The sequence below is a fragment of the Cynara cardunculus genome, assembly GCF_001531365.2.
Source record: "Cynara cardunculus var. scolymus isolate 2C chromosome LG 10, CcrdV1, whole genome shotgun sequence".
Classification (NCBI taxonomy): Eukaryota; Viridiplantae; Streptophyta; class Magnoliopsida; order Asterales; family Asteraceae; genus Cynara; species Cynara cardunculus.
Window position 1 is genome coordinate 19802651 of NC_037537.1, and position 11405 is coordinate 19814055.

The 11405-nt window shown below is 36.0% G+C and overlaps 1 protein-coding gene across 1 annotated transcript; it reads right to left on the reverse strand.

Annotated features, from left to right (window-relative positions):
* Positions 1 to 1092: 1092 nt before the first annotated feature.
* On the reverse strand, positions 1093 to 10488 carry LOC112519634 (E3 ubiquitin-protein ligase CHFR). Its single transcript, XM_025127845.1, has 15 exons — positions 10380 to 10488; positions 9080 to 9230; positions 8835 to 8932; positions 8478 to 8539; positions 8297 to 8388; positions 7712 to 7835; positions 7552 to 7638; positions 7349 to 7442; positions 5798 to 5905; positions 5424 to 5524; positions 4672 to 4737; positions 4343 to 4430; positions 3801 to 3861; positions 3583 to 3646; positions 1093 to 1390 (listed from the first exon to the last, which is right to left on the reverse strand). The coding sequence occupies exons 1-15, from the start codon at positions 10435 to 10437 to the stop codon at positions 1256 to 1258; spliced, it is 1389 nt and encodes a 462-aa protein (XP_024983613.1). The 5' UTR covers positions 10438 to 10488; the 3' UTR covers positions 1093 to 1255.
* Between the last annotated feature and the right edge of the window lie 917 nt (positions 10489 to 11405).

The following is an 11405-nucleotide window of genomic DNA, read 5'->3' on the forward strand; positions in this document are numbered from 1 at the left end:
TAGTTCCAACAACAGACGTTTCCAGAAGCTTTGTTTTGTTTCTTTTTTTGGGAACTACTATGAACGATGTCGTTCTGTTGGTTTCCTTTTTGTTCTCAAATCTTCGAAAGTGAACCATTCTTTTAAAGTAAATTTTTCGAAAATTATCAACTGCAAATCGTATTTACCAAATGCTTATTAGATAAGCTTTTTAATGTAACACATATCTTAATGAACAAGACAAAGAGTTAGAATCTTATTCTGTTAAATAATACAAAAAAGATTCTTACTAAGTGTTTATCTGATAAAAAATGCTTACAAACAATTAATTTTGATAGCCGAAAATGTTACACAATAAGGTAAATGAAGGTGACAACTCTTACTGGTAAACACTTACTCGATAAAGATTTGATGAACGATGCCTTTGTTTAGTTCTTGGTTCTACATTCTTTTCTAAAACGGATTCGAGACCCAAAGAACCGACTCTTTTTACCATCATATTTCAAGCTTGAAACAACACTAAAGTTTTCAAATTAAAAGCGATAATGGTTCCGTTCGATTCAATTCAAGTCTCCTTTTTAGTTTTTACCATTGAAAATTTTCTCGAATGTTATCTTTAAGATCAGATAAGATTAATCGAGGTGTGTACAAGATGATCTAAACACCCATGGTTACTATAAAAAATCGTAATGAACTACAAGGGTGGTGTCTAATTAGTTTGAGCTTGACTCCAAAGATCAAAAGTACCAGAAGGTCCCAGGTTCAAATTCAAGAAGGAATAAAAATCCCCTTGTAGCTACGGAGGTTCAAATACGGTGACTCCGGGCTATCTGCAAAGCAGGTGTTTGCCCTGGGATTACTCGGCTCGCATAGCGGGTTGGACATCCAGGTTAATAAAAAAAAGATCATAACGACAATTGGGCTTCGTCAACGAGACCCCTTGTCTCCTTTTTGGTTCATTGTCGACATGGAGCCTGTCGGTTAAAAAAACGAGCTTGGTACTTTCCACCTAGATGTGGGGTATGTCCGAAGGGTAAGATATATGCAAACATATTATCTACCCCAATGGGTAAAGCGATAGTTACCATGAAAACCCCAAATTTATGAAAAATGTGAGAAAAATAAATGTTTTCCCACAAAGTTGAAGAATTTAGAGAAGGAAAAGAAAATTATCATCCTACGCACTTCGAAAACACTTTTACGCTACCTTAAAAAGCATCGAAACTCTAACAACATATCATTTGAACAAGGAAACTAGAAAACGAATTAATTCAAGCTAATTTCCAATACTACCCCTGGTGGGACGACAAACGTGATTCCTCTTACGAGCATGATCTTCATTATGATGTTGTGTTCGACAAGTGTAGCCATACCAACAATCTTCCCTTTGCAATGCATCCCCAGGTAGAAGCTACAAGGACACAACTGTCATTAGAAATTCACTTGCAATGCGATACTAACTAGTAGACATTTCAACTCATCGTGCTTGTTTTCCCATGCAATTTAACCATCATAAGCCACTACGGCTCACAAGAGCGTGTTCATTTTGTACAGATTCAACCGATAAAACCAAATCAAACTAACTCGGTATATCTTAATAAGAAGTCGGATCTTAAGGTGGGATGTTAGCATACCTGTCATCCACCACAAATTAGGATATGTCAACACAAACAGAACCATCACACTAAGGGGCCGTTTACCAAATGCTTATTTGGGTAAGCGTTTACCAAGTTACATTACCTTATCTATTGAACATGGAAAGGACCATGAATCTTACCCAGTAAGAGCGAGGCAAGGACCTAGAGTCTTACCCGGTAAGAGAGGGCAATGACTCTTACGACGGTCAGCTCTTACCGGGTAATTCGTTGCATAGAAAGCTGTTTTTTGTTGACTAAAATCTTACCCGGTAAGTAAATGATAGTGTTGAATTTTACCGCTAGATGCTTACCGGGTAAGTGTTTGGTAAACGGCCCCTAAGACATGTTTTGTCCAAAACATTCATTCCTAGGGTCTTTCTGAAACAGCACATTGCCTTTTGAGGTCAAAAGATTGTTGGTAAACACCACCATTTCCATCCGGGTAAGCGTTTGGTAAGAGGTAGTATGGTGATGTTTGTTTCTTAAAAAACCCTCTTATTTACCACTTATGTTTTACGAGATAAGACTGTTTGTTTTTTTTTCAAGTGATATGAGCTTAAAACCTCGTACCGTCCTCTTATTGGACAAGAGGTAAAACCATGTCTTATTAGCATCTTATTGGCCTCTTATTTCCCTAAAACAAAAATTTGGAACTCCAAAAAACAAGAGATGGATAACAAACTCAAGTTTTACAACTTGTACCATGACAATGGACTATTTTTGAGAGTTGACAACATATAAAATGTACGAGTTGTCAATAGCACAGAACTTGCGGGCTGTCTACCAAATGCTTACCAGGTCGTCATTTACCTTCCAGCTGAGCATGGTTACCCACTAGAAGGCATTATGAGGACAAAGAATCTTACCCGGTAAGTGAGGGAGAAGGCTCTTACGTGGTAAGCATTTACTACGTAAAAGACGCTTACCTATAATCCATTTTGATGGCCAAAAATGTTAACCGATAAGGTAAGTAAGGGTGAGGCTTAACCAATAAGCGTTTGGTAAACGGCCCCTTGGTACTCTTAAAAAAACATTAACTCTATTCATTTTGATATAAAAAGAATTTAAATATAATTTTTGATAAGTTTTAACTATCATTTATATTTTTTTATTTGTTGGTAATAGTTTCTTAATATCTTTAATTTTGATTGCGTTATACATTTATCTGTTACAAAAACAAACAGTTCGGCTTCGAACTTCAGCACCACCTTTATGAAATACGACTTCGGACTTCAGCACCTCTTATAAAACAAGCATCACCTAAGTACTTAGTAAACAACCCAATTTTACTGATTTCTGGTGCTTGTTATTAAGTTTAGCAACTAAACATCAAGGTTTGCTGGAAATCTAAAGATGTAATTTTGAAGTTGTAAACTAATCTGTTTGACCTCAAAAGTGAAAGTGTACATGATACATATACATATACACACACACACACACATATATATGTGTTCACCGGAGGCCGGAGATTGGAGGTCGGAGAGATGAGAGAGGAGAGAGAAGAGAGGAATTTTTTAAAAATTCCTAATATGCCCTCTAATTATAATTTTAACTCAAACTACCATAATTATTAATTTCCCAATTTATTCGTTGATTTGTGGTTGAGATTGGACCTCACAGTTATTACAAACTAATCAGTTCTCATTTGATAGGCCCCTATATATATATATATATAAAATATAGGATTAGGTTCAGGGGAAAACCACAAAAAATTGAAAAACTGAGAAACACCCGGTAACCATTCATCTGTTACGGTATGCACATGTGCATACAAGTAACCTTGAAGTAGTTTCTCCATATGCACATGTGTATAGAAATCACGAAACATCTTCAATTACTTGTATGCACATGTGCATACCGTACGGATGAATGGTTATTAAGGTGTTCCCGAGTATTTCATTTTTTGTGGGATTTCCGCTATATATAATGAACAGTAAAAGAGTTTATGAGGGATTGAAATGTTTACATATTTCGGCAAGCTGATCCGGAACCAGTACAAGAGGAACGACACTAGCTTATCAAAGCAATCACTGCACAGAAAAAGCACCCCGAGCAGTTTAAAGAATTAGAAAATCTTCCAACATCAATCAAGTATGCAAAAAAAAAAAACATAAAGTTTGACCATTTAAATCTATTCTGCAAGCTAGTAATGGCATGATTATATATCGTATAAATATAACGTACTTGCAAATATGTGTTTCTGCAGTAATCATCTCGGTATGATTCAGTGGCATCCTTGTCCGATCTGCAGTGTTCATCCATCACGCTCTTAATAACGACATTTTTAACATATAATCCATCGTCCCAGAAAGGGACTCCATGTTTGATTTTTAACATATACTCCAACAAGGGAAAGCTAAAATGAGAACCATCAATATTTTGAGAACCTCATAACCAAATATTTCATGTCATGAATAACCCTGAATAATCATGAATATTATTCTTAATTAATATCATGCATTTCGAAAATTCATGACATCATGTTGTAACATCCCTGTAGTATTCTCCGCTTTATCCACATCTGGACTCACAATTCTAAAAAGCATCTGATAGAGGAGGTATCCGGCCCATTATAAGGCAACCTCCCCCCCCCCCCCCAAAAAAAAAAAAAGTGGGATCTCACACATCCATTTTCATCACAAATATCATGTATTTTCATTAACTTGAACCCATGAATAATTTTTCAACTCTTAGTTGAATTTGACTGCCACAAGGAGTAGCTTCACCTATTTCCCGATTATTTAACTTCGTAATCCATTCCGAGACAACATTCTGCAGTGTTTTCCCCATTTGCAGTATACATCTTTCAGTGATCTGAAAATTGCAGGTAAATGTCAGTTCCATCAATGGTTATAAAGGTAGTACTTATTATTTGACACATAAACCGCAGCTTAGAAGGAAATGAGAGTGGATTGGTGATTTATGTTCCTAAAACTAAACCAAACAAAATATATCCCACTCGAAAATAGGGTCTGGGATACTTGTTCCTGTTTATAACTAAATAATCAATGCAAAATGTTGACAAGAAAGAGAGGCAGGGGGGGTAGTTTCGTACATCTTGTTCATGTCGGTTCCGTTCATGTGCCAGAAACGGAATTATTGTAAGGGTTCGCTCTGCAATCTGTCAAGTATTATGAGAGGTTGCATAAGAAACTTTCAATCTTGCTTACAAAGAATATGCATAAATGTGTTTACCATCTATTTTCTAATAGGCAACTAAGGTACCGCATCAAACCACTGTAAATAAACAAAGAGAAATATTTACATCATTATACCAAATTCAAGGTTTCATGAACCAAAACCTCAACTTGGTTTGAAGTTGCATCATCCTTCCTACCAAACCAAACCAAACCCAACCCGACCAAACAAACCCTGTATATCTCACACGGAGGTAGGGTCTGGACTCTAGGGGGTAGGATGTACACAAACCTTGCCTCTACTACAAAAAGATGAAGATTGTTTCCGTGAAGACCCCCAGCTGCATCATCCTTACAGATGCACAAGATCCAGGATTTTTGGGCCTGGGCCTTCTATCCCCATTTTATTTGAGCAAAACAAGGTCCGGATTTGGGGTTTAAAAAAGGCCTGATCAGGCTTTTTTCAAGCTGGGCTTTTTTGGGCTTAACCGGATTTTTAAAATTTCAGCCTGATCGGGCTTTGGGCTCTCTAGGCCCAAACTTTTTCAGGCCGGGCGGCCAAGCCTGGTCCAGGCTTCAGGCTTGGGCTTCTTTTTGTGCATCTCTACATCATTCTACACAATACATGATAGACCGATTGAGAAACCATGGGACAATATGAACAGCTTACTGGCTTGAAAGTCTCGAGAGCACACATATGATGTGTGTCGCTTCTGGTAACCTGCTGGGAATGCCAATAAGCACCACAAAATGCTCGATCACATCCTAAGCCTGCCAATATGAGGGAAATGTTGAAAAAAAATTCAATAAGAACGCTTCAAAACACTTCCTTCGTTGGGTTCTCTGTGAGCTGATTACTAGTTTGAAGTGGAGCTTGGTTCGTTTCAGGGAATGAGAATGGGAATGGGAATGTTGGACAATGGAAATGAGAATGAGTTTAATTCCCTCTGATTTTGATGAGGAACGCTTCATTACCCAATATCTGGTAATGGCTCATTCCATTGCATCAAATCATAAGCCATTATGAGTATGTTGACAACTCACAGTGTTGTGGTACGCGTATATTGGTTCTAGAAGGCATCATTCCTCCACATGCATGGCATTGCAGATGCACCGTGTTTTGGTTGCACTGAAACCCTGCATACTCCATGCCTGAGTGATACATAAAGAATCAGATAAACAAATGTAGAAGAAAGATCAATGCTTTAATGTTGTAAAAGAAGATAAGTTTCAACTTTTAAAGAATGGATTACTTTTCTTCAAAAGTTGCGGAAATAACTTGACAAAATCAATATCGAATTTATAGTAGTTTGGTAAGTACCAACTCCAACGTAGACAAAATACCTGTCCCTTCCTTTTTCTTTTGAAATGGAGGGAGTATACAACAAAAAGGCACCTAGACACATAGTCCATTTGGTAGCATTTGGTATACTGACATGATTGGACCGGACAGAACTAGGCAAGAGAGCAGGAGTGAACATGACAAGACTCGACATGACAAGTATTCTGTCTCATGTTGGTACGACTAGAACTAAATAGGACAGAACTAGACAAGTTGCCGCTAAAAGTTGTTTGATGATTTTATATATCCTATAATAGTTTTAAATGACATAGTTCATGTAAAGATTTAAATAATTTAATTTGAACACTTTTACACAATTTTCATATATTATGTGTGTATATATAGGGTCCCCTTCTTTTGTTAACCAACACATTGGTATTGACTTTGTGAACCGATCTCAACCGTTAACTATTGAAATCAACGACTTATAAATAAATGATTATTTTATAATTGAAGTTCTCGAATGAACACGTGGGTAGGCCACCTTCATCTATGAAGATGGGTAAAATAGTAAAATGGTTTGGAGATGCAAATAAGGAAATGGAACCTAATTTCACGGATTCACGATACATAACCAAATCAATTCCGAATTTCATGAAATCTTGAGGATATTTCAATCCATATCATCGTAATCGAAATCCATATCTTCATCATTGAAATACCCCATAGAAACCAAAAAATGGCGGAAGATGGAGACGGGAACGGTTTGAATCGAGGTAAAATCCCAGCACATGTGCATAACATGTCCATGTGCACAAAAACCAAAAAAAAAACCGCTTCAATTACTTGTATGCACATGTGCATACCATCCAGATGAACGGTTACCAAGGTGTTCCTCAGTTTTTCATTTTTTGGGGGGTTTCCCTAAACCTCCCTCTCTCTCTCTCTCTCTCTCTATATATATATATATACACACACACTCACAAAATATGTAATAGTACCAGATTTAAATGAAGAATAGTTCAAAAACCAATTCGTAAAAAATTATGTTCTATTTGATTGAAAGATCCTCATGAATTGGTGGAGACGTGGTGGAGGTTGTTGCAACAACTATATTGGTTGAGGTATTTAGTTAAATGGCATTCTATGGAATTCCCTTTTATAAGTTAACCTTCTAGTGTTTTTTCAAGATTTTTCGGGGGCAAGGTGTATAACACCATAGGCAAGTCATCTGAATGTTATTGAGTTAATTTTTGTAAAAGCTCATACTCCTAATTCAGAACTCATTTAACTAAACGACTCTAGTGTCTTACCACATTGAGCACATGAAAGATCCACGACATTACTATCTTCTTCTGGCTGCAAACGTGACCTCTTGCGTCGAGACTTCTTTCCGTTGTCAATGACCTGACAATCATTGAGTTTAAGCATTACCATTAGGAGCGAGAAATATTGTTTACTCGATTACAAAACCACATGATGATAAACATAAAAAATAATGAGTGATTTGACTCACAAAAGGTGATTTTATTAACGCATAGGAGTTTAAAGCGGCAAGTTCTTTGTCACTGCGTCTTAGGGAAGAATCACTTTGCAGTATTTCCTGCATATAAGCCGCATCATGTATAATTTTTCATAAAAGTTGAAAACGGTAAGAGTATGAGATCAAATGCTACCTCTTCAATGTTGTGGAGGAAATGGTTTCTCCCCACAAATTGTATAACGGCTCTGCAATGAGGACAAAGAACACTTGAATGTTTTTCTTGTGACCTTCTCAACCACTCCGAGAAGCATCCATTGCTATGAATGATAGAAAGAAAATCGATTAAAGATCGTATTTCTCTAAAATTATGAAATCATGAAGAAGAATTTTGAATCGGGCAAAATGCATCAAAATGCAATGACATTTGCTATAGTTCCTGTTTAGTGTATCTATGGAATTTTTTTTCTAAATTACTGTAAACAAATCTTACTATTTTGTACGCATTTTGATCGGTAACTAATAGACCTTGACATCTAATTATTGATGACATCAAGTTATCAAACGATATTGTAATTTTTAATTTCGTGGAAAGATGTTGCATCAATATCAACCGATACCACGTAGGCTAAAAAACCATTTATCTGGTAAAATGGGTACGAAATAGAAAGAATTGAAAGTTTGTTACACTAATTAATGAAAAAATGCATTATTTCACTTGATAGTAACTAAAGGAAACTTGGTTACATTTCGATGCATTTTGCCCTTTTAAGTCACATACCAGAAGTTGTGGAGGCAGGGAGCAACCGTGACAACGTCATGCCAAATATTTAAACATATGCTGCATTTTGCATGATCGGAATCTAAAGAAATCTAGCATTTAGCAAAACAGATGTTCATCACCATACAACTATCGGAAGTAAGATGCATAGTAAATGATCAATGAGATGAATGGTTTTTACCTTCAACACCTTCTTGGCAGACTCATTCATAGGCATCACTTTAAATCGGTAACTCAAATAGCCTTTCAACATCAAGAAGAAATAAAAAGGACTTGCAATCAGAGGCTATCTTCTCCAAAAAAGAATTAGAAGATTTTAAAAAGACGGACAAACGATGAAGACAAGTACTTTTATGGCAAAACTCGTCATTTACAGTATTTTGTAGTTAAACAACTCATGTGTCATATGGGCCAGTAACATTAACTATGAAGAGATGATACAAAAACTTAGAAAAGGCAAGATCCTGCATCCAAACGCGTTATGCTCAGAATTGTCAACATGGGTAATGAATATAAAAAGAATTAGTGTGTCCTATACCTTCCGAAGCAGGGCCAGGAATTATCTCACTTCCACAACGAATCATGATCGTATCTTTAGTTTGAACATCAGTCCCATCAACAGATATCACATTTGAACTGCACAAATTATTTATATCAGCAAAGTAAATTACATAAAAGAGCTGCTAACTCACTCGATGAACTTTCATTTCAAAATAATACAACAGTCAAGATATTCGTTCAATGGTTAAAGTAATGTGTAAACCAAATTTAGTCGTTAAGTACCTGTTATTTTGCAACATTGCAGAAGAGAGATCCAAATTTCTTGTAATTTTGCACCATCCCTCCTTTTCGAATGAAGAGACTTTGACCTCTGAACGTATCTCCGCCTCATCTGACCACAATTCGACGTCTGAATATCTGGAGTCTGATGGCACTGGGACATGACAGTAACGGTTTATCAAACTCATATATTGTAGCCTACTCTTTGAAATGGTAAAGACGTTATTGATCATGGAGACAGCTATCATCACCAGTGTGATATATGAGCCCCTTAGAAATATGACACTAAGAAACAGATAACTTTTTAGCTTTCTATCACCACTGAAAAGATTCAATCTTTGCAATACTTTAGAGTTCACTGAGAAACCATAATTGGCAGACCAGTTTCATAATTATCAACACACAAGGATTGTGTAATCCTATTACCCTCCTACAGCTAAGTTATTCACCAATCTCTAAATATTATTGATATGTCAAAAAGGGAAAAATGTGTAACAATCAGCCACAAGACTTCCCAACATGCCAACAGTGTCTGAACTCCGAAGGGACCGTTTACCAAACGCTTACCAGATAAGCACTTACCAGCAAGATGCACCACCCTTACTTACCTTATTAACATTCTTGGTCATCAACATCAATTGTTGGTAAGCATCTTTTACCTGGTAAGCACTTACCAGGTAAGGCTTAAGAGTCTTCTCTCTCACTTACTAGGTAAGATTCTCAGTCCTTGGCTCAGCCAGTAAGGTAAGTGACACCCGCCAGTAAGCATCTGATAAACGGCCCCTAAGTGAAAGCTAATAACTTAATCTATATAACTACAAGTGTCACTGAAACTTTTAACTTGTTGAGTTCTTGAAAGCCCAATTATAGCTCAAAGCAGACAATACAACATCAAAAAAATTGATGTTTAGGGTCTCCTTCATCCCCAGTGACTCAGTGAGTAAAGTTATCTTCAAGAGACTCAGTATCAGGTCATTTTCCATTCACAGTTTGTTCGTCTATCATCAAACATCCATTTTAAAATATTTAGCATTATCCTGCTTAAATTACAGAGTGGGTCAGCAAAAATATTGTATCAATCTAAACCAATGATCAAAAATAGCATTGTGATTGCAAATTACTAGAAATGAAGAATACCCAACAAAGTGAAATGAATCATTACTTGATTATCAGCAATAACCCCCAAAAATGGTCAAGATGATTAATCAAGAAACAATGTAATCGTCGGTGGCATTCACATACATAAATCAAGAATGATTTGTTTCTACAGAGAGAAGTTATGAATGTTAATTGAAGAAGATACCGAGTTTGGACCAAATTTCATCAGAGGGCTTTGAACCAGAACCTTCTCCTTGTTCCATTGTTGCTTGTTCGCAAGTTGTCTCCAAGGTTTTAATCTCATAAAAAGGGTTGCATGTTGCTTCGTTTGGAAGGAAAATGGACATCAGTGCTAAACACGAAAGTGTGACTTTTTAAGGTGAAATAGAATTGTTAGGGTTTTACCAACAAACAAATTAATCTTCAGGTGATTTAAGTCGGTTTCGGTTTACAAGTGTATTATAATTGACTGATTGTTTGTCGGTTGTTGAATTGTTTGGCGTAAAAAAAACTACAGTAAAAAAAAGTCTGAAGAATTTGCTCGAAGCTACAAAAAATAATAAATGAACACACGTTTCAACCTACTCTCATAACAACTTTAAAGATAATTGTTTTAATTCTCTCATAGCTTTCTTCTGTACATTCATTTGTCCTGAATTAGGATCTGCTCCTGTTGCCAATATTTATATTTGATTAACAAAATTATAAGGGTTACTTCCTAATGATATTAAATTATTGTATTCGTCTGATTGTTCTCGTTTAAAGGCTTCCCACATTGCCTTAGTACTTTCTTCTAAAAATGTTTCTAAGTATCTATACATATCTTGAATTAAGTTGTTATGTATGTAGTAGTAATGAACACTTAGCTAGAACTTGCCCGAAAAGAGTAAATAATTTTGACAAGAAGAGCACTTTAATAGAATGTGTAAATGAAGACCTTATTTTCGTAGATGAATATATTTCAGATAATGAATGAATTTATAGTATAATAACTATAGAAGACAACTATTTAGAAAAAGAAAAAAACAGTGATTCTGAATCAGAAGTAGTGAGTGAATTTACTCAGGACTCATAATTAAGTTTAGACTTTGTCCATACAGAAGAAAAATCATGTGACCATAATTGGCATAAAATTTAGGAACAGATAGTACTCCTTGTATAATTTGTGCCAAATTTCCCCATAGAACCTTAAGAGCCAAATGTTTAATTTGCCTTAAAGAAGTTTGTGTAA

Excerpts from the sequence above, each read along its gene's own strand:
- LOC112519634 (XM_025127845.1), bottom strand. The coding sequence starts at position 10,437 with ATGGAACAAGGAGAAGGTTCTGGTTCAAAGCCCTCTGATGAAATTTGG. Across the intron at positions 7,836-8,296 it reads CCCTGCCTCCACAACTTCTG|CAATGGATGCTTCTCGGAGT; the intron begins GTATGTGACTTA and ends TATCATTCATAG. Across the intron at positions 4,431-4,671 it reads GGAACCGACATGAACAAGAT|ATCACTGAAAGATGTATACT; the intron begins GTACGAAACTAC and ends TGCAATTTTCAG.